At 46.5% G+C, this 24,273-nt stretch overlaps 1 protein-coding gene across 1 annotated transcript; it reads right to left on the reverse strand.

Annotated features, from left to right (window-relative positions):
- Positions 1-939: 939 nt before the first annotated feature.
- On the reverse strand, positions 940-20,900 carry LOC146073366 (extracellular calcium-sensing receptor-like). Its single transcript, XM_083180544.1, has 5 exons — positions 20,847-20,900; positions 19,900-20,724; positions 7,001-7,228; positions 3,332-3,455; positions 940-2,151 (listed from the first exon to the last, which is right to left on the reverse strand). The coding sequence occupies exons 1-5, from the start codon at positions 20,898-20,900 to the stop codon at positions 1,235-1,237; spliced, it is 2,148 nt and encodes a 715-aa protein (XP_083036670.1). The 3' UTR covers positions 940-1,234.
- Between the last annotated feature and the right edge of the window lie 3,373 nt (positions 20,901-24,273).

The following is a 24,273-nucleotide window of genomic DNA, read 5'->3' on the forward strand; positions in this document are numbered from 1 at the left end:
CAGGCGTACAATTTACAAATATATATTTTAAATGTGGATTGCAAAAAAATATGATTTAAAAAAAAAAGTGTTCCTTTTAAATTCTATACATATGCACCTGCTTCTTCGGAGATCTGGGGCGGGGGGTCCAGAGTTCAACAGAAAGATGTGAGGACAATTTTATTATTCTATTTGCTGTTGCTGTCATTTTTGGGGGTAGATTATTAGGTCGATGGTATCTAGGTCTACAGTCAATTGGTTGCCCACTATTGGTCGACAGGCAAAAGGCTGACACGTGAAAAAAAAAATTGATGCGCAGTACAGTAAGTCCATATGGACAAAAAGGTCAACACAAGCAAAATTCAACATGGAAATAGTTGACTCATGAATGAGTCGACACAATTTTTTTGCATTTTACGTGTAAGTCGGCATATGTTGACATGGTTCCATAATTATTGTAACGCGTCCCCGCTTTGCGCGCCATGTTCCGGACTCTGTGCCTCACTGGGTATACTATTATATTCTGCCTCAGGGCCTGATTCGCTACAGCACCCTAAGCAGTGGTCGTTCGCCGGGGTGAATGCCCATCCCCCGCCACCTTGCGAGTCTCCAAGGAAGCATGCAAGCGTACGGGGGAAAATAATTGTATCATCATAATTTATCCCCCGTTCACAAATAGAAGTCAGTCTATTCTGGCTCTTACTTGGCTCAGGAATGTGACATCAGCCGCCCACCCTGCGCACGCTTCGACCCACATGCGTTTGCATCGGGACGTCCAGCATTCTTCTGGGTGCACCCACCATTTTTGTGGGTATGACCAGGAAACACTGTGCGTTCCCATGCGCCAGCTTCCTGTCCTCCGCCAGCCCCCCCTGTCTGAATGCCTCGGCGACCGTGATAGTCACTGAAGGCGTCCACACAGCAGCCCTGCACTGCGTATATTCACTTATAGCCGCACCATAGGTCCCCAGAGCGATTACGCCAGGGACCGATCACTAGTGAATCAGACCGTCTATGCCAACATGGACAGAGAAGCAAGAACAAGTCCGTAAAAAAACCCAATCAATAAAAACTTATGTCGACCTTTTGATATGGCGAACATTAGTATGTTGACTTGTGTCAACCTTTTTGACCTATTGCATGTCGACCCTTTTCATTTGTCGACCTATTGCCTTTCAACCAATAGTGGTCGAACTATTGTCTATCGACCTAGACCAATCTAAAGACCGGATGCATTCATTTTTATACTGGCTTGCTAATCATTAGAATGATATCTTCCTCTTCTCATGAGATATTCCCTGGAGTTCATGTATGGCCTAAACACTATGATGAAACATTTCGGCAGGAACATGCAGATCACCAGAGCCCAACTGGAAGCCAAGATGGCAAATATCTCCATGGCCACCGTGTACTTGCCCTGAGCACTGAGGGAGGCCGGGATAAAGGAGACCCAGACACTGAGGAAGGCCAGCATGCTGAAGGTAATATACTGGGCCTCATTGAAGCTGTCAGGGAGTCTCCGAGCCAGGAAGGCAACAATGAAGCTAATGGTGGCCAGAAGGAACAGATAACCCAACATGGTCCAGAAGGCAATGGGTGAGCCCTCATTACACTCAACAATGATGAGTCCAGGTTTGGTAAGAGTGTTGTACTGGGGGAAAGGAGCGGCGAGTGAAAGCCATGTGGCACACAAGAGGAACTGTAACAAAGAACAAGTTAAAATGATTATGTAGGACATCTGAGGGGTGGTCCATCTCCTTAGGCTGCTGCCCGGTTTGGTGGCCATGAAAGCAAGGACCACCATGATAGTTTTTGCCAAAATACAAGAGATACACATGGAAAACACCAAGCCAAATGTAGCTTGGCGTAGCAGACAGGTCTCAGGTTGGGGATAACCAATGAAACTTAAAGAGCAGAGGAAACACAAAGACAGGGACACCAGCAGAAGACAGCTGAGAGAATAATTATTTGCTTTAACTATAGGGGTGTCCTTAAAGCTGATGAAAAAGATTAAAATAAAAACAGGAACGGCTGAGGACAGTAAGCTTGTCACTGCCAGTGCTGCTCCTAATGGATCTCCATAGACCAGGTACTCTGTCATCTTCTGTAGACATTTGGTTTTCTGGAGATTTGGCCACTGATCCCATGGACACTTCAGGCAATCAACTGAATCTGGAAGATAGAATAGTTAGGTTATTATATTTGGCTTTGTTTCTAGATATTTTGTATTTGAAGAAAGGAACTAGAATGGATTTAGTAAAATTCTACATGGAATCCTTGATCTCCATTTGTGGCGAAACAGAAATGTCATCCCCGTCCTTCACCATAAAGAGGACAGACGTTTCTACACCACTTGTCTTCTTCAGTGATTTCTTGTTAAGCATATTCTGAAGAACTTGGGTGACTTTTAACTTTTTATTATGCAGATACTGTACAGTCACATGTACACACAAAATATAGGCACGCTTGTTTCATTGTATCCAAATACCAAACAATGCTACATTTTTGGGCTGGGAAATACTGTAGCAGAACATTTGTATTCAGATATACAGAAGGAGCACCGCTTGCTCTTGCGCTTTTATCGCCAGCTCCCACCATCCTCCAGCTCACGCCCGGGGGCGCGCGCGCACAAGATGCGCACGCCCAGTGGTGACGGAGCTCCCCGCCTCCGTAAGCCACATCCTCTGCCACCACCAACACCCCCCCCCCCAACCCTGACCTTCTCCCTGAAGTGGAGACGGGAAGGGACCCGCTGCCCAGCTGCCCAGAGACTTGGACACACGTGCACGTGAGATGCACGTGCGTCCCAGTTTGATGGAATCCCTCTCCACCGGCTCTCCCTAGCGGGGATGTTCTGGCAAAAGCTCAGCTATCACGAGAGGGGCTCCATGTGTATTCACAATTATATATAGAAAATAGGCATGCTGCATATCATTTTAATCAGTAAAACATGACATTGCCAAATACAACTCACACAAACAAACCAGCTCTAATCATGTCCAACTTTACAGAGCTATTTTGTGTCCAACTTTGTGATTGTTGGACTTGGTAAAACATTCATATTTGGATAAAGACCAAAACACCCGATACATGATGCGTTGCATGGTGCATGTATTACCATAATGGCTGGCGATTGGTTAATCTAGGCTTGAGAATTTCCTAATGCTAGGAAAATAAAACAATTGAAATTAATTGTGATCCTGCGATATTCTAAAGCTTTGGAAACTCCAGTTTAATTCATGTTAGTTGCTGCCCCATGCTCTTCAATTATTTGGTAGACCAAGCCCCAGAAGAAGGAAAGTACTTTAATATCCCTACCCCTGCAGGACATATCAGCAGGTCCATCACTCACCCGTCTGGTTAGATATTTCTCCTTGTAGACAGGGGACACATTCAAAGCAGCAGACAGGTTGTCCTCTTATAGCGGCCTTCCTGGTACCGGGGGGACAGCTCTCACTGCAGACCGAGCGAGGTGTCTGGTGAGACAGGACCAAATGGTTAGATTTTATTTTACAATAATAATTACACCAATAACAGTACAGTACATGATCTGCATGCACCAAGGAATCAGACCATAGTACACGCATGGTATCTGGTCCGGTTGAATCTGCTGGAGCACCCACCAGTAAAATCCGCCACTGCACTCTCAATAAGTGAAACAATATGCAGTGTGTGAGACTGCACGGCTTCACTGTGACTGGCAGTGACTTCCTATTGGTCCAACCTTGCAGCCTCCCAAGGCAGTCCCACTAGGAGGTGTACCCCTCTTCCGGTATGCCTCTATGTGCTGCTTCGGTTGTCATCTGCAGTGTACAGGCGCGGGGAATGTCATATGTACTGTGCATGTGCAGTACTGAGCTCCATACCGCAGGGACCAGCGGGGGCAGTGGCAGGGGGGACCAGTAGCGTCGGGGACCAGCAGTGGCATCAACGGAAGACAACATGAGGTCAGAGTAAGTCTTATGCTATTTATGATATTAAGCAGATAATGGGCCTGATTCTCTAAGGGATTCAGTATTAAATCCCGGCGGTCGGGATCCCGGCGTTCAAAATCCCGACGCCGGAATCCCGACAAGAGGGACACGTGGATCGCCCCCCCCCCCCCCCCCTCTTGAGGGCTCGCCACGCAGCTGGCCCGGTGCCTCGCTACGCTCGGCACACTAATTTAAAGTGTCGGGATTTCGGCGGTCGGGATTACGGCGTCGGGATTTTGAACGCCGGGATCCTGACCGCCGGGATTTACACTGCATCCCTCTCTAAGCTTCAAAAGTGATAAAATGGAGAGTGATAAACAGCCAGCCAATCAGCTCCTGTCTGAGATTTTTCAAACACAGTCTGTGACAAGGCAGGAAGGAGCTGATTGGCTGGCTGTTTATCAATTTCTATTTTATCACTTTTGAAGCTTTGAGAATCTGGCCCAATGCATTTACGTGAGCTCTGCTTTAGAATTATGGGGGAAATTTACCAATATGAAAAACCTAGTTTTTCGTATTGGTATTTCCCCTACGACTGCATACGACTGTTTCAGTCGTATGCAAACTCATGTTCCGGAGGGGGATTTACAAAGCAGTCATATACAACTGCTTTGTAACCCACCGATGTCGTAGGAATTCGTATTAGCTGGCCATATATAACCCCGCTAATACGAATTCGTACAGGCAGTCTGCACGGATCAGTCAGATCCGTGCAGGCTGCAAGGTGTAAAAAAAATAGAAAAATTAAATAAATAAAAAAACCAGCGTGGGGTCCCCCCCACAGCCATAACCAGCACCAGGCTGAAGGAGCCGGGGCCGGTAATTAAAAATCAGGGAACCCGACAAATAGGGGTTCCCCGATTTTTAACAACCAGCCCCAGGCTCCTGCTCTGGGGCTGGTTCCCAAAATACGGGGGACAAAATGAGTAGGGGTCCCCCGTATTTTAAGAACCAGCCCCAGGCAAAACCAGCCAGCAGGGTAATGCCACAGCCGGGGGGAGACTTTTTATACAAGTCCCCCCGGCCAAATCATTAACCCTCTGACCAGTCAGCCTGGCCAGGGGCCCTGGGGGAGTGGGGACCCCCCCAATAAAGGGGTCCCCCCCCTCCAGGACTTACCTGACCAGGCTGAAGCCTGGTGCTGTCCCCGATGCCCCTGGGTGGTGGGCATCGGGCTGATGGAATGGTGTAAAAAAAAGATTAAACTATTGTTTTTTACTGTGGCACTACAAGTGCCAGCAAGCTGGGACTTGGAGAACCACAAGTCCCAGCCTGCTGGGCATTAAAGGGCCCGCTGGCACTTGTAGTTCCACAGTTAAAAAAATAGTACACAAAACACACTGACACAAATTTTAAATAAAAGTTTAATACACACATCACACACACACTGATACTTACCTATGTTGATCCCGTCGGTAGGTCGCTGGCTCCGGTGTCGGCGGCTCCGGTGTCGGCGGCTCCGGGGTCGGCGTCCTGTCTGAAGAAAATCCATGGTGGACCTGTGGAAGGAAATCCTACTCACCAGGTCCTCCATGGATGGTCTTGTGTCTTCTGTCTTCTTTTCCAGGGCTTATTTCTTTATCTTCTGTCTTCTTCTTTATGCTGCCGGGCTCCCGGGACTTTCAGAGCTTCAGAGATGTTTCCTCCTCGACGTCTGGACTAAGAATGAATTCTAGCCAATCAGGAGCCGCCTAGTGGCCAATCAGGAGCCAGTAAAGTCGGCTCCTGATTGGCTAGAATTCATTCTTAGTCCAGACGTCGAGGAGGAAACATCTCTGAAGCTCTGAAAGTCCCGGGAGCCGGCAGCGTAAAGAAGAAGAAAGAAGATAAAGATATAAGCCCTGGAAAAGAAGACAGAAGACACAAGACCATCCATGGAGGACCTTGTGAGTAGGATTTCCTTCCACAGGTCCACCATGGATTTTCTTCAGACAGGACGCCGACACCGGAGCCAGCGACCTACCGACGGGATCAAGATAGGTAAGTATCAGTATGTGTGTAATGTGTGTATTAAACTTTTAGTTAAAATTTGTGTGTTTTGTGTACTATTTTTTTAACTGTGGAACTACAAGTGCCAGCGGGCCCTTTAATGCCCAGCAGGCTGGGACTTGTGGTTCTCCAAGTCCCAGCTTGCTGGCACTTGTAGTGCCACAGTAAAAAACAATAGTTTAATCTTTTTTTTACACCATTCCATCAGCCCGATGCCCACCACCCAGGGGCATCGGGGACAGCACCAGGCTTCAGCCTGGTCAGGTAAGTCCTGGAGGGGAGGGACCCCTTTATTGGGGGGGGGGTCCCCACTCCCCCAGGGCCCCTGGCCAGGCTGACTAGTCGGTAGGGATGAATGCTTTGGCCGGGGGGACTTGTATAAAAAGTCTCCCCCCGGCTGTGGCATTACCCTGCTGGCTGGTTTTGCCTGGGGCTGGTTCTTAAAATACGGGGTCCCCTACTCATTTTGTCCCCCGTATTTTGGGAACCAGCCCCAGAGCAGGAGCCTGGGGCTGGTTGTTAAAAATCAGGGAACTCCTATTTGTCGGGTTCCCTGATTTTTAATTACCGGCTCCAGGCTCTGTCAGCCTGGTGCTGGTTTCGGCTGTGGGGGCGACCCCACGCCGTTTTATTTATTTATTTTATTTATTTTTACACCGCAGCCTGCACGGATCTGACTGATCCGTGCAGGCTAAAACGAGAATACGACAGGAAAATTGTGTTCTATTTTTCTGCCGTATTTTCGTGGACAAAAGCAGTCGTATTTTCTATACGGCTGCTTAGTAAATCAGGAACCACCATTCTTTTGAATGGTGATTTCTGTCATATCCTAACGATGGTGTAGACATTCGTATTTGTAAATACAAATACGAATGTTCCATCCCTAGGACTACGAATTGTTGTATTTTGGGGATAGAAAATCCCGAAAATACAAATTCGTAAAAAAAAGGTGTATTTCTCCCTACGAATACACCTTTTTTCTACGAATCCATATTAGTAAATTTCCCCCTATACGTCTGCTCATCAGAATACATGACACAATCTATACAAGCTCCCACCTCTTTTTCCCCCATAGACCACAGCAGCTGACTTGAGTTGATGTTGAGAGATTGGCCGGATGATTCTCTGGAATCATAACTGCCGACTATGACCTGTTGTATAGTCCCTTCTTGTGTCACCTGCCAGTTCACAACATCAAAGGCGGCAGGGATGTCTCCATTATCATCAAAGTAAATGTCAATCCCGCTGTTCAGTGTAACCCTCACATTCCTGATATAGTGCAGGAGCTGGAAAGGAGATAAGGATTGTGTGATTTACAGGAACACATATTTAATAGTATTCTACATTATGGGGGAAATTTACTAAAGGAAATTTGTAAAAAAAAGGTGTATTTGTATCCAAAAATACACTTATTTTTGACATTTACTATCCCAAAAATATGGCAATTCGTATTCGTATTGATAGCACATCAATACGAATACGAATTGCCATATTTTCGGGATAGTAAATGTCAAAAATGAGTGTATTTCTGGATACAAATACACCTATTTTTTTACAAATTTCCTTTAGTAAATTTCCCCCAAACAGTGTGGGTGAAATTTACTAAGAATTCAAATACGATTTTTCGTATTCGTATTCTTAATACGAATGACTACGACTGTATACGGCTGTTTTAGCCGTATGCAAATTCGTATTCCGGAGGGGAATTTACAAAGCAGTCAAATATGACTACTATGTAACCCACCGATGGCGTAATGATTCATATTAGCGGCCGTATATACGGCCACTAATACGAATTCGTTCAGGCAGTCTGCACGGATCAGTCAGATCCGTGCACGCTGCAGTGTGTAAAAAATAAAGAAGAATAAATAAATAAACCAGAGTGGGCCCCCCCCACAGCCGTAACCAGCACCAGGCTGAAAGAGCCGGGGCTGGTTTAAAAAAATGAGGGAACAATTGACATAGGGCTCCGCTGATTTCTAAAACCTGCCCAAGGCTCTGGGTCTGGTTCCCAAAATACGGGGGACAAAATGAATAGGGTTCCCCCATATTTTAAGAACCAGCCCCAGGCCCATCCAGTCGGCCACAGCCGGGGGGAGACTTTTTATACAAGTCCCTCCGGCCAAAGCATTAATCCCTACCGACCAGTCAGAAGGGGCAGGGGTCCTGGGGGAGTGGGGACTCAATGAAATGGTCCCCTCCTCCAGAACTTACCTGCCCAGGCTGAAGCCTGGTGCTGTCCCCGGTACCCCTGGGCTGTGGGTACTGGGCTGATTAAAGTGTAAAAAACAGACAAAACCATTGGGTTTTGCTGTGGAACTATGAGTCCCAGCAACCTGGAACGCATACGGGGACTTGGAGAACCACAAGTCCCAGCATGCGGCCCATTAATGGGCTTGCTGGGACTCTTAGTTCCACAGCCCCAGGACCAGTGGCGTAACTACTGTAAGGCAGCCCCAGCTGCCGCTTGGGGGAGCAAGCCACAGTGGGGTCTGTGTAGACGCCGGCACCCACTAGACACACTGATATGCTGCTGCCTGCCACTGGCCACTGGCAGAGCACTGAAGGTGAGTCTGCCGCAGCGCGGGTGCGGCCATGGCAGAGATGACAAATCCCTCCACTGATTCAATTGACTGTACGCAGAGCCGACTATTGTCTACAGGATGAGCTACATGCATTGGAGCCAATGGAAGCAGCAGTGTCTGCTGGTCTCTCTGCCTCTCTCCTGCTTCAGCTTCTCCGTTATGCGTGTGACGTCATCACGCCACACACTGAGGAAACACGCTGGAGAGGAGTCCGGGGGGCACAAATTTTTTGGCAGGCAGGAGCAAAATTTGTAGTTACGCCACTGCCCAGGACCACAGTCCACTCCCCACAGAGCCCTGTCCAGGCTGACTGGTCGGTAGGGGTAAATGCTTTGGCCGTATAAAAGACTCCCCCCCCCCCCCCCCCCCCGGCTGTGGCATTACCCTGCTGGCTGGTTTGGCCTGGGGCTGGTTATAGCCGTGGGGGGGGGGACCTCACACCATTTAAAAAAATAATTTTTTTACACACCTAAGCCTGCACGGATCTGACTGATCCATGCAGGATTCTGCCAAATACGCCAGGAAAATGAAGCGTATTTTCCTGACGTATATAGCCGGAAATTAGCGGCGGTTTACCGCTATTCAATACGGCCGTTTAGTAAATTAGGAATCACTATTCTTTTGAATGGTGATTCCTATTCGGATTTTCCGATGGCGTATACATTCTTATTTGTAAATACAAATAGGAATGTGCCATAAATACGAATACGAATGTGTGTATTTTTGGCATAGTAAATGCCAAAAATATAAATATGCCTAAAAATGTTTTATTTTACTGTGCAAATACGATTTTTTTAGGTGTATTTGCCTTAGTAAATATACCCCTGTATGTCTGCATATACAGTAGACTGTATTTGTGTGTCTGTTTCTGTGTATATGTGTATATAGATCTGATTGTACACTTGTGTGTTTGTGTGTGTGTGTGTGTGTGTGTGTGTGTCTGTGGGTCTAAAGGGTATATTTACTAATTGCTAGCATATCAAAGACACAGTTTGTAGGCAGTCCTAGATGCATAATTTAAAGGGACAAAAATACACACTGTATTCAGCCCACACTGTATCCAACACACATTGTATCCAACACACACTGTATCCAACCCACACTTTTTTTTATAAACCGCAATGTACCCAACCCACAATGTATCCAACCCACACTTTTTTATAAACCGCACTGTACCCAACCCACACTGTATCCTGCACTGTACCCAACCCACACTGTATCCTTTATTGTATCTGACGGACACTGTAACCCACACACAGTATCCGACCTTCACTGTATCTGACACAGATACTACATCCCATCCCTGCATTGTATTGTTGCCTACACTGTATCCATCCTGCACTGTAACCAACACTTTATGCGAGGCTCACTGTAACCCTCTGTGTGTACTGGCACAGTGCGTTGTAGCTTTGTTGTGTGCTGCTGGGGAAAAGGGATGAAGGAATGATTATGAGGAACAAGGAGTGGATCCACCATCGTATTATGTGTATAACTGGCTTTAGTTTGGTGTAACATGTATTATGGTACTACTGTGTGTTGCATCATGTATAAGGGTACTGCTGTGTGGTGTAACATGTAAAAGGGTACTAATGTGTGATGTAACATGTATGATGGTACTACTGTGTGGTAGAAGATGTATAAGGGTACGACTGTGTGGTGTAAAATGTATTCGGGTAATTCTGTGTGGTGTAACATGTATTGGGGTACTAATGTGTGGTAAAACATGTACAAGGGTACAAATGTATGGGGCAACAGGTATAAGGGCACTAATGTGTGGTATAACATGCATTAGGGTACTACTGTGTGGTGCAACATGTATTAGGGCACTAATGTGTGGTATAACATGTACAAGGGTACTACTGCATGGGGCAACATGTATAAGGGCACTAATGTGTGGTATAACATACATTAGGGTACTACTGTGTGGTGCAACATTTATTCAAGTACTACTGCGTGTTGTAACATGTATAAGGATACTAATGTGATTTGTAACATTTTTAACATGTATGAGGGTACTACTGTGTGTTGTAACATGTACAGATGGAGGCCTCCCCAGCCAGCCTTGGATAGCATAGTAACATACAGTAGTAAGTAAGGCTGAAAAAGACATTAGTCCATCAAGTTCAACCTATTTGACTTGAAACTACTGACTCGACTAAGTCATATCTGTAGGATTCCCTTAGAGGCCAAAAAATGTGTCCAGTTTTAATTTAAATTCATTAACAGTAATCACCCCCGCCGAAGTTCCAGAATTTTACTGCTCTAATAGTGAAGAATCCTTTTCTTAATTCAGTACAGAATTTATTTTCCTCGAGCCTCAGTACATGCCGGTGTGTCCTAAGTATAGACCTGTTAGTGAACAAATGGTGAGCCATGGTGAGCCAAGGCCTATTGTCCTCAACTACAATACATAGAACAATACAGTAGGGATTTAGTAGAGTAATCCCATACCTCCCAACTTTCTGAAGAACAGAATAGGGACACTCGCGCGGCGGGACACTGCCGGCCGCGGGAGGGACGCGGGAACGTCTCCAAAAATCGGGACGTTCCCGCGTTTAGCGGGACAGTTGGGAGGTATGTAATCCTATTACTCACTTAATCCTATTAAAGGGATAAATGCGGATGGCTCTATCTGTATAAGGGTACTACTGCGTGATGTAATATGTATAAGGGTACTACTGTGTGGTGTACCATGATGGATGGACAATACTTTGTGGCATAATGAGTAATGTGCTGTGTATTTGTGCTGCTGCTCTGTCACTTAGGGCCTTATTCTAGTTAACTCTTTCTGACAAAATCCTTCTTAGATGGACAAAACCAAGTGCAATCATAGGCGTGCGCAAGGGGGGTGCCGGGGGTGCACAGGCACCTCCTAATGACCCCCAGCACAATTGCAGGCAGCACCTCTTATGACCGGCAGTGCCCCCTCCCCTGGCCAGCTAGCAGTTGCTGCGTTGGGCTGGCCTGGCTGGCTGCGTTCCTTCAGGATTCAGCAGTCAGCACGAGTCTATTCAAAAGGGGGCGGGGCCACGGGGGTCCGTGATTAGGCCACGCCCCCTGTATTTTCCTGTGCCCGGGTGGACTCGTGCAGCAGCTGCAGGCTTAGCTGGCTCCTGGTTGAAGATGTGTGCAGAGACTGGGGACCAGTGAGTAAGTGTGTGTGAGTGTGACATATATTGTGAGGGAGTGGACTGTGTGTGAGAATGTAGTGAGGGGAACAGGGGGCCTAATTCAGGATTGCTCACTAAGCAGCAATCTTTTGCTGCTTAGCAAGCAGAACACCGCCTGCCAAACCCCTGTGTAATGTGAATATGGGTCAGTATGCAGTGGCGTAGCTACGTTTTGGGCGCCCCCCGCCGTTAGGGGGGGGCGCCCCCCCCATCGCCGCCCCGCCGAGCACCCCTACCCCGCCGCCCATGCAAACCCCCCCTCAATCCCCCACAGCCTTACCTATCGCGCTGGTCCCAGCGGCTCCGTTCTTCTGCTGAGGACCACCAGAAAATGGCCGCCCCCATACAGCAAACAGTTTCAGAGAACAGTGTGCTATATGGGGGCGGCCATTTTGTGGTGGTCCTCAGCAGAAGAACGGAGCCGCCGGGACCAGCGCGATAGGTAAGTCTGCGGGGGATTGAGGGGGGGTTTAACTATAGCACTGCAGCCCCCGGCGCCCCCACATGCACAGCGCCCCCCCGCTGTGGCGGGGGCTGCAGTGCTATAGTTACGCCCCTGTCAGTATGTGCTAATATTATTTACTACGCTCTGTGTAAAGTGAATATGGGTCACTATGTGCTAATATTAGTCACTATGTGCTGTGTAATATGAATATGGGTCACTACGTGCGAATATTGGTCACTGCGCACTGTATAATGTAAATATGTGTCACTATGCGCAGTGTAATGTGAATATCGGTCACTATGTGCAAATATTGGTCATTACATGCTGTGTAATGTGAATATCGGTCAATATTGGTCACTGCGCACTGTGTAATGTGACTATGGGCCAAAGCGCTGTGTAATGTGACATTTACTGCTGCTCTGCCGGACCGATGATGAGGTGAGTAGAATTAAATGGGTGAACAGTGTACAGCGTGTGGGGCCCCCAGCGACATTTATGTGGTAGCATATGTAATAGCCATTACAGTGTGTGATATAATATGTAATGGGCATTATGGTGTGTGGCATAATGTGTAATGGGCATGGCATAATGTGTAATGGGCATCACGGTGTGAGGCGTAATGGGCATCACGGTATGAGGCATAATGTGTAATGGACATCACGGTGTGAGGCGTAATGGGCATCATGTTCTGAGTCATAATATGTAAGGGGCATCATGGTGTGAGGTGTAATGGGCATCACAGTGTGAGGTGCAACATGTAATGGGCATCACAGTGTGTGGTGCAACATGTAACGGGCATCACAGTGTGAGGTGTAACGGGCATCACGGTGTGAGGCGTAATATGTAATGGGCCTTACAGTGTGTGGCATAATGTGTAATGGGAATTACAGTGTTTGGTATGTGTATTGGGAATTACAGTGTGTGGCATAATGTGTATTGGGCATTATGGCATGTGGTATACTATGTAATGGGTGTGTGACGTGTAATAGACATTACGTTGTAAATTTTTGGCACGCGCCTTCAGCACGCACTGTCCCTATTATCCCTATTTTACAAAAATTTGTCAACCCCTGGCATAATGTGGAATGTCCATTACTGTGTGTGGCATTATGTTTGATGGGCATTATGGTGTGTGGCATTATATGTAATGGGCATTATGCTGGGTAGCATTATGTGGAATGGGCATTACTGTGTGGCATTATGTGTGATAGGCATTATAGTGTGTGGCATTATGTGGAATGGGCATTACGGTGAGTGGCATTATGTGTAATGGGCATTACGGTGAGTGGCATTATGTGTAATGGGCGTTACAGTGTGTGGCATTATGTGTAATGGGCATTACTGTGATAGGCATTATGTGTGATAGGCATTATGGTGTGTGGCATTATGTGTAATGAGCATTACGGTGAGTGGCATTATGTGTAATGGGCAGTACAGATGGTGTAATGGTTAACATTACTACCTCACAACCCTGAGATCATGGGTTCAATTCCTACAATGGCTCTAACTGTGCTGAGTTTGTATATTCTCCCCGTACTTGCGTGGGTTTACTCCGGGTATTCTGGTTTCCTCCCACAATCCAAAAATATACTGGTAGATTAATTGGCTCCCAACAAAATGTAACCCTAGAATGTCTGTGTGTGCGTGTATATGTGTTAGGGTGTTTCTGGTGGGAATGATTAATTCTGAAGCCCATATACATAAATAAGTCACCTTCTATTTAGTTTGCATTGGTGCCCAGTAGGCGGTGATGGACACGCCCAGTAGGCGTGATGTACACACCCCTCCAATGGTGCACCCCCTAATAAAATGGGCTGCGCACGCCTATGTGTGCACTGCAGGTGGGGCAGATGTAAATTGTGCAGAGAGAATTAGATTTGAGTGGGGTTTTACTTCAAAGTGAGATCTACAGAATATTGTAGTGTAAAAATAAAGCAGTCAGTATTTACCCTGCACAGAAACAAAATTACTCACCCAAATCTAATTCTCTCTGCACATTTTACATCTGCCCCCCTGCAGTGCACATGGTTTTGTCCATCTAAGAAGGATTTTGTCAGAAAGAGTGAACTAGAATAAGGCCCATAGTGTCACCTGCCAACTCACTGCAGCCTTTGACCAATGTTGGTGAAAAACGTAAAATGGAAATTAGTGGAAATTAATATTATTGAGGTTAATATTACCGTAGGAACAAATACATATTCTGCGATTTTAGCTGTATTTATGGTTTAAAAAAAATACAGACCTAAAATCAAAATTAATGATGGAGGCCGGTACACACCCTCATTTCCAATATGATAGAATCAGGGGGGGGGGGGGGAGACAGGGCCGTTTCTAGATGCGGACAAGCCGTGCAGCAGCCCGGGGCGCCGCACGGCTTGTCCGCCTCTGATAAATAGCTGGGGCGCCCAGCAGCTTCTCCAGCGTCGCTGCCGCCTCCCCCCTTCCTATCCCTTGCCGCCCGACGAGATCATCACGATCACGGCGGCCGCGGCGGGACATTGCGACTGCGCACTTGCGTCCTGGCTCCAGCAACAAGCTGGCCGCCGGGACTCTGCAGTCTGCACAGGAATCCCCCACCGATGTGTGCGGCGTGACATAATGACGTCACGCCGCGCTCGATAAACGAGGAGCAGCGCAGCAAGATTTGCTGCATGCCATGCTGCTTATCTGGAGAGAGGAGCTGCCTGACAGCCACCCTGACCCCGGGCTTAAGGTAATTAATTAAAAGTGCCCGGAGAGGGGATGAAATTGAGGGGGGGAGGGGGAGGGAATTGAAGGAGGGAGGGGGGGGTGTCCGAAGTGTGCCCACTGCCCACCAATGTGTATACATTTATACATCCACTGCCCACCAATGTATACATTTATACATCCACTGCCCACCAATGTATATATTTATACATCCACTGCCCACCAATGTATGTATTTTAATATGCCCTCTGCCCACCAATGTATATATTTTAATATGCCCACTGCCCACCAATGTATATATTTTTATATACCCACTATTGTGTATATTTTTATATATCCACTGCCCACCAATGTGTATATTTTTATATGCCCACTGATATATATATTTTTATATGCCCACTGCTACCAATGTATATTTAAACACCACTGCCCACCAATGTTTACAATAGGTGGTAACGTATAAATTAATGGCGCAGGCCAGCAATATATATGTTACTGCCTATTATTAATAAACATTGGTGGGCAGTGGTGTTTAAATAAATATACATTGGTGACAGTGGGCATATAAATATTGGTGGGCAGTGGGCATAAAAATATATACATCAGTAGGCATATAAAAATATACATTGCTGGGCAGTGGGCATATACAAATATATACATTGGTGGGCATCGAACATTGGTGGGCTCATCACATTGTGCAGCGTAATGTGTAATTGTCATCACAGTGTGCGGCGTAATGTGTAATTGGCATCACAGTGTGCGGCGTAATGTGTAATTGTCATCACAGTGTGCGGCGTAATGTGTAATTGTCATCACAGTGTGCGGCGTAATGTGTAATTGTCATCACAGTGTGCGGCATAATGTGTAATTGTCATCACGGTGTGTGACATAATGTGTAATTGTCATCACGGTGTGCGACAATGTGTAATTGTCATCACGGTGTGCGACAATGTGTAATTGTCATCACGGTGTGCGACAATGTGTAATTGTCATCACGGTGTGCGGCGTCATGTGTAATTGGCAACACGGATAAATAGTGTATAATGATTCAAGTAGCCTGTCATTGTTTGGCCTTGATCTGTGAGGCGTACTAGCAGAGGCAGATTGGCCCACCGAGAAACCGGGCCATTTCCCGGTGGGCCGGACCAGATTTCACTCTGGCTGGGCCGCTTACCTTTGTTAGAAGCCGCCGCAGCCCAGCCTGGTCACGAACGGCAGCATTGCCCACAACAAACATGGCCGCCGCATATATGCATATATTAAATGCACATATGCGGCGGCCATATTGGTTTTGGGCAATGCTGCACTGTCTGAGGAGTGGACGCAGGATGCCGACGGAAGCGCGGCTGTGAGTGATGTCCGCACACCCGCCACCCCCCCTGGCCGTGGCGACAGCAACCCCCGCCACCCCCCACCCCCCCGCAGTGAGGAACATCGGGCAGACAGGGGAATCAGCGGCCGTTGATTGGCTGAGAGAGCCCTCTGTCACGGCTCTCAGTCAATCAGCGGTTCACCTTTACTTTACTTCTCAAAATGGCAAGCCCGCTGTCGTCGCTCCACAGCCCCCCTTCACTAATGTGCACTAAGTTTTGGGGCCATCCTGCTCACTAAAAGCTGCAAGACATGCACAGGCAGCACACTGGGGGAGGAGGGATGCGAGGGATTGCATACATCTGTATGCTGTACTGTATGTGTGTCAGTGTGCCCCATGCCATTATACAATGTGTGTGTCAGCGTGCCCCATGCCATTATACAATGTGTGTGTCAGCGTGCCCCATGCCATTATACAATGTGTGTGTCAGCGTGCCCCATGCCATTATACAATGTGTGTGTCAGCGTGCCCCATGCCATTATACAATGTGTGTGTCAGCGTGCCCCATGCCATTATACAATGTGTGTGTCAGCGTGCCCCATGCCATTATACAATGTGTGTGTCAGCGTGCCCCATGCCATTATACAATGTGTGTGTCAGCGTGCCCCATGCCATTATACAATGTGTCTGTAGCGTCACCACCCGTCCGGTTTGCCGGGTGTTCAGCAGTAGCTTGGCTGAGCTCCGACGCATTGCGGGTCCTCACTTGGGGCAGTGACCTCCTCCCTCTGCTGAGTGAGGTGACTTCTCCATCGTGAGATTTTGCGCCTTCTCCGTTGCCTCATGCTGTGCTCATTTGTCGCCTCCACCGCCGCTGGTCCAATTGTGCCTCTTGTATCTGGTAAACTTTCTTTTTTTTTTTAAACCGTGTGTGTGCTGGCTATTTGTGCAGTGCGCATCTGCTTTGTGAAGTGCGCAGTAGTTCAATTTGCCTTTGACTCCAACCTGTGGGGCATATATATAATGGGCATCATTTGTGTGGCATATGTATAATGAGCATCAAGGTGTGGGGAATATGTATAATGGAGCATCACGGTGCGGGGCATAATGTGTAATGGGCATCACGGTGTGTTGAGTAATGTGTAATGGGCATCACGATGTGTGGCATAATGTGTAATGGGAATGAAAGTGTTTGGTATAACGTGTAATGGGCATTATAGCGTGTTGCGTGTGAATTACGGTGTGTTGCATAACATGTAATGGGTAGTGGGGCAGATGTATGAAGGGTCGATATGGGGGAGAAGGGGTATCAGCGCACGTTATGTGCACTGATACCGCTTCTCCCCCATGTATGATAGAGGTGAGATGCTACGCGCCCCTGTCCATATCGGCGCTGCTATCAAAATGATAGCAGGCCGAATGTATGAACGGTCAGCATCGCTGACCGTTCCGCACGAAGCCAGGTTTAGCTTCGCCAGCATCAGGCTGGCGAAGCCCTATCTAAACAGCAGGGACAGCGCTGTCCCTGCTGTCAGCTGTGGGCTGCGCTGGGGATCTCGCGTGAACAGCGAGATCCCGCGCATGCCCAGTGCTGCCGGCCGGGGGACAGGAGATAGCGCATCAGTATTAACTGATGCGCTATCTTCAGAAAGGGACATCGCCGAAGGGGGGAGTTAACGCTCCACCGCTTCGGCAGACAAGATGTTAATACATCTTGTTGATGTCCCTTCCTGCTTCGCCTCGCTATTGAGGCGAAGCAGGAAGTATCATAGCGGCGCGATAAGCGCTGCTATGATACATCTGCCCCATTATGGCACGTGGTATAATATGTTTTGGGTGTGTGACGTGTAGCAAGCATAACGGTGTAAATTTTTGACGCGCTACTTCGGCGCGCACTTTCCCTATTGTCCTTGGTTTTTAAAAATTGTTGAGCCCTGGCATAACTCGTAATGGGCATCATGGCCTCTGGTGCGCACTGTCACTGTTGTCTTTCTTTTATGAAAAATTGTTGAGCCCTGGCATAATGTGTAATAGGCACTATGGCATGTGGTATAATATAATATAATTTTTGGTGCGTGCCTTCAGCGTAACATGTAATGGGCATCACGGTGTGTGCCATAATGTATAATGGGCATCAGTGTGTGTCGTAACGTGTATGTGGTATTACCGTGTGCGAAATCAAGAAAAGATTGAAGCAAATGTAAAAAATAATGCGGGTCAATGGGTGGGCTGTGGGTGTGGGTGAGCTACTAGCCATGACCCCACAGCGGCAAAAATGGGGCGTGACCTCGTTGAAATAGGCCACGTCCCCATGTCACTAGGTTACGCCCCCTAAAAATGTTGGCGCGCAACAGGTACCCTCGGCCCCCCTAGGGCTGCTTCAAATTATTTCCCGGGCTGCTTTTAATTCCCAATCCGCCCCTGCGTACTAGGTCACTGTGTGGGCCTTTATATTTTTATGTCACTGTGTGGCCTTCAGCCCGCCAACTAAAGTGCGGGAGTACAATGACAATTCCTGCGGTAACCAATGTCTGGACATGCAGGTTGCAAAGGTGAGATGTAAGGTAATTGTTTTCCTGCTAGACCACGCCCTTATATTAAGCCACACCCCTTTTAAAAATAAACCATGCCCCCTATTTCATCGCGCGAGCGCAATTTCTTCTATGTCGTGTTGACTTTTTTTTTGGGGGGGGGGGGCGCATTTTTATTCCTTTGCCCTGGGAGCTAAATTGTCTAGAAACGGCCCTGGGGGGAGAATCAGAGACAGGATACAATACATACGGATGAGCGGTGGGAATTATGACAGTGGACAGGTAAGTATACTTACCTAACACCTGTCCCCCCTAAACCCTTCTTTCTAGTAGCCTAACCCACCCCCCTCCCTAGGTAAACCCCAGCAGACTACGGGCAGCCCAGTTACTCACCCAGTATTGTTGCTTTATTAAGAAATAAGTACAGCTATGCTCACTGTTACATGTACACTGGTGATGGAGCTGTGCAGGGGTACTGTGCAGGGGTACTGGGACAGATTTATAGCAGGTATAATCATAGGTCTCTCATGGAAAGTTTGGTCTACTGCCATGTCACTCTATAAAGTCCCACGTAGTAAACAGACAAGATGGCCCCTGCACATGCTCAGTAGTGATCTTGGCAGCCATCTTGGTCTAGGATCTGAAGCCTCCTTGGAGGAAAGAAAGTCTGGAGTCTGTGCAATTAGCACACTGCTCTTTCAACAATATTAATAGAAAAATATATTTAAAAAAAAGTAATGCTTCATTGTTGACACAAAATAATAATAATAATAATAATAATAATAATAATAATAATAATAATAATAATTGCATGTGTAGTTCAAGGGATGGAGGCTCAACCACTGTAGAATAAAGCTTTATGGAATATTTAAGCCTTCAATAGGATCAACTGAATGGGGGATCACAAACACCGTAGACAGTGGCGAAAATAGATATTTGTAGGCCCCATAACAAAAAGATTGTAAGGGTCCCTATGTACCATCCAGAGATGAAAAAATGTATAGAGGAAATATTACTTAGATAGGGAAGGTGGGCCCCTTTCACTTGTGGGTCCCATAGCAGCCTACACCTATTGTAGACACGCCCTTGACCATAGGTGTTTTAGATCAATTAATGCCATATAAATTTACATTCTTTTTAATTTTTGGCAGAGTTACATTTTTCACCACAATTTTGTTAAAACATCATCACTACAGTACTTTATTTACAAACCTACATTTACATACCTGCCATGGTTTAAAGTTCAAAATGTCTTCGCAGCTCACGTCAACAATTGCTCCTCCTCTTGATTTGCAGTTCTTCAGGTCCTCCAGAGCTTTGGCCACAACATGGACAGCAGCGTAGAAAACATGAACAAAGCGAAAGCTGCTGGTGTAGCTGAAGCTGTTCTTGATGGTCTCTATACTCTCGGACCCCGTGCACTCTTTCACCGCAGGGTCCGAAGGACCGGTTGTGTTTTTCTCATACAGAAACTTACAGTTGAAAAGTTTCTCCCAGTATAAGTTCTCCCAGCACTCTCCCAAAGAAGGACGGACCTTGGCAACGTAGTCACTAAATCCTGGAATTACTCTAGTCTTCACTAATAAACCAATGGTTCCTGCTAAAACCTGAGAAAATCTTGAAGCAGTGAACAAATTAGTCATTGACCAATCAGCATTAGCAACAAAAGTCTTGCCTGTGATGTTCTGTTTCAACATTTCAGTCATGATAGTGACCAAATAAACATCGCTGGCGAAGACAATGACAACTCTAACCGATGACTCTTTGATGACCTTGACTATGTGGGGGGCATTGCGGTCTGGTTGAGATAAACGGATGTATTCAGTGAAGGCCACGCATGCTCCAGCTTTTATTATCTCTTCCCTGATTGGCTGAATTCCCTGTAGGCCATAATCGCTGTCCACAGCGACCAGACCGACCCAGGTCCAACCAAAGTGCAGAACAAGCTTAGCCAGTCCCTTAGATTGTACCTTATCACTGGGAACAGTCCGGACAAATGAGGGGAACTGTATTCTATTACTTAGAAGAGAGGTAGTTGATAATGCACTGATCTGGAAATAAAGAAAATAACAACATTTGTATAGCAATAAAGATGTTGAAAGATTCAGAGGTAAAAGTATTTAACAATTATCTATGGACTATATTGTGTGACCAGGACATTTGTATTGCTGACATAAACGCCTTTAATACACCCAATTGGTGCTCTCAGCAGAAGGCCTAGGGTCATTTTACGATGGGACGTTGTTCAAAGAAACCAATAAGATTCAAAATGTATTTATTTAGAAATTTCTGGAAGATATTAGATATAATCTGATTGGTTTCCCATAGAAACATCCTAAGGGAAATTTAATAGGATTCAGAATATGAGAGATTTGGTAAGAAATCTCCAGGTTTGTTTTAAAGCGGCAATCATTCACACTGCAAAACCAGTTTGATTTTGCAGTGTAAATGATCGCCGCTTTAAAAAAAACCCTGGAGATTTCTTACCAAATCTCATATTCTGAATCTCTCGTTCTATTAAATTTAACCCCCTGTCTTTAATAGAACTCCAATTTTAGTAAAATTTTCCCTCTAAACCAGTGGTTCCCAACCCTGGTCCTCAAGTACCCCCATCAGTGCACGTTTTCCAGGGTCACCCGGCAGGTGCACTCATTAGTCAGGCACATTTGAAAAGATCACAGGTGGAGATAATTATCTCACCTGTGATTCTGTGTGGAGACCTGGAAAACATGCACTGTTGGGGGTACTTGAGGACCAGGGTTGGGAACCACTGCTCTAAACTCCTAAGCATGCAAACTTTGGTATTTGCTATTAAAAGTAGAATAAAAAAGGCAGTTCACATTCTTTGTTAAATAACAAATAACTATTTGAAATGATTATATTACAGGGCACATTGGGCCTTATTCTAGTTCACTCTCAGAGGCAAATTCCTTCTTAGCTGGACATAACCATGTGCACTGCAGGTGGGGCAGCTATAACTTGTGCAGAGAGAATTAGATTTGGGTGGGGTTTTTCTTCAAAGTGAGATCTATATTGCAGTGTAAAAATAAAGCAGTCAGTATTTTCCCTGCACAGAAACAAAATAACTCACCCAAAGCTAACTCTCTCTGCACATGTTACATCTGCCCCACCTGCAGTGCACATGGTTTTGTCTAGCTAAGAAGGAATTTGCCTCTAAGAGTGAACTAGAATAAGGCCCATAGTTATTATATGTTCTTACCTGAGGATATCTGAAGACTCCCAATATATTGGCCACCAGAATTGAGTTGGTGGAAAAGGTAGATCCTATAACCGCACTGTAGGCCCATCGTCCATGACACCGGTAGTTGGGGATGACCGTGCTGGATTCCGTCAACAAGTGTAAGGCTCCTTGGACCTCATAGTGAGGCACGTTACACGTCTTATACACCTGCAGCCCTAGCGTCAGGTTGCCGAGAATATTGGGGTTCCTGTTAATCTCCTGTACGGTAAACTTTATGGCTAGGAATTGGTGGTAAGTGTCCAACCTGAACCTTAAGGAGAGAAATAAATTCTAGGTACTGTAGTGTACAAAATACATAAACAGAACAGATGTATTGATCCTGGTGAAGTGATAAAGTGGTCGGTGATAACGCACCAGCCAATCAGCTCTCAACGCTCATTTTTTAAGCCCTGCCTTTAACTTAAGAGTCAGGAGCTGATTGGCTGGTGTGTTATCACCTTCCACCTTATCACTTCACCAGGCTTAATACATCTACCCCAAAGTATCATAATGTGTCAAGATCATGCCTACACTCGCAACTCCTTCCAAGTGGGGTGGTCGTGACATAGGAGTTTTGCAAATGACCCTAACAATACAATACATCAGTCTGCCACCACCAAGGGATTCCGTACAGCAGCCACCAACAACGGCCCCATGGTTTCCATCACAGTATACAGGCTTAAAAATCATTAGCATGTGTCTCACAATGACTCACCAACCAATCAGCTCTTTCTGGTCCTTTTTCAAACCCAGCCTGTGACATGGCAGGTAGGAGCTGATTGGCTGGTGGTTTATCGCTCTCCATTTTACCACTTTTCAAGCTTAGTACATCCGCCCCTTTATACCTTAATGAAAACTTCACCATATTCCTTTCCTGACTCAGCCATAATGGAAGGTTGATGACATCCTCCATTTTGGGGTTTCAAGTTAGTGTCTGCTGTTGCTCTCTATGGGCGGGATGCTATATAGCAGAAATGCGGTAAAAACCCCGTTTTCGGGGTTTCTACCGCATTTCTATATGCTATATGCCCCCTCCGCAGTGTCAGCGCTGCGGAGGGAATCGCCAGCTAAAGCTGGCGAATCCCTGCAGAAGCCTATGGGCTTCTTACCGCAGCGCTGTTTGAGGGATCCGTCACGGATCCCTCCCAGCGTGCCCTGCGGCCGGCGCCGGGGTCTGCGCATGCGCAGATGGACTCCCGGGTCACAGACCCGGAAGTCCAGCGCCGGCACCGCATCGCAAGGGACAGCGCTTACCGCAAGAGCTGTCCCTTGCATGAATAACGGCATATGTTATAGCATATGCCGTTATTAATAATGCGGTAGCCGGCGAAGGGGGCCGCGGATGTTACAACATCCCGCCCTATGAGAGATTCCACCATTCCCTAGCTGGCCGCTCAGTGTGTCGGTTCTCTCTGACTCATAACAAACCACTCCACAGAAACTACATTGGCAATTTGATGCCTGCACAGTGCAGTTTAGGAAAAGTGACATCTGGTGGAGGGAAAGTGCTATTACACTCTCCAGCATTTATTTTTTTTGGAACTTTTTTTGGAACTTTTTCATGTTTCAACGTCCACGTGGACTACAATCGGGAACGATAAAGTTTGTCGATCCATACGAGGGTACATGGTACACTAATTTGGGATGCACATGCTCAGGTGTCAACCTTGACACCAAAAATGATGAAAAACTCTGCCTTTTTTCCGTTTTAGCCTTTTGGTTGTTTCAACTGGTTTCCAGGTGTCAATATTTTGCATGTCGAACTCATTGTCAAACTAATGAACTATTTATTTAGTTTTACACACTGCACAGATCACACTGCTGGGTAGGGGCAGAGCAAAAACTTGGACATTATTCAGAACAAATTATACCATGGGCTGCGGTGCGGCCAGCTAGCAGTTGGCCAGGAAACACTACTCCGGGGGCTGAGAATGTAGAGTAGGAAGTGGTTCATTAGAGATACACAACGTTGACTGCAGCAGTTATACCAGGTCAGAGGTTACTTACGGTTCACAGAGGATTCTGGGAGGACTCTTTGTAAAGGAATTTGTTTGGTAAACTCTATCCATAAAAATAGGGATCAGAACTCCTATCATGATATCTCCAGGGTGGGTTTGCCCATCCAGTGCCGGGACCTCCAGCCGGCATCTTTGATCCATGGAACAAATCAACTGAAGCAGGATAAACATGGTCATAATCCAGGTTATTGGAGAGAAACTGATCATTTTAGTGGTTGCAATTTCCTGTACACAAGGACGATGTCTCTTTTACTATGTAATGCATATACAGCCTGGTACTTATGCAGAGTTGGAGAAAAGCAAAAGATGAGTAATCTGTATACAGTATCTTGGCAAAACCA

This window comes from Crinia signifera, chromosome 4 (assembly GCF_055691185.1).
Source record: "Crinia signifera chromosome 4, ASM5569118v1, whole genome shotgun sequence".
In the NCBI taxonomy this organism is placed as follows: domain Eukaryota; kingdom Metazoa; phylum Chordata; class Amphibia; order Anura; family Myobatrachidae; genus Crinia; species Crinia signifera.

Bases quoted from the DNA above. Each gene is read 5' to 3' on its own strand.
- LOC146073366 (XM_083180544.1), bottom strand. From the start codon at position 20,900: ATGACCCTAGGCCTTCTGCTGAGAGCACCAATTGGGTGTATTAAAGGC. The intron at 20,725-20,846 runs GTCAGCAATACA...CTTTATTTCCAG, and splicing joins GGTGTATTAAAGGCGTTTAT to ATCAGTGCATTATCAACTAC. The intron at 7,229-19,899 runs GTATGTAAATGT...TCTCCTTTCCAG, and splicing joins TGAACTTTAAACCATGGCAG to CTCCTGCACTATATCAGGAA.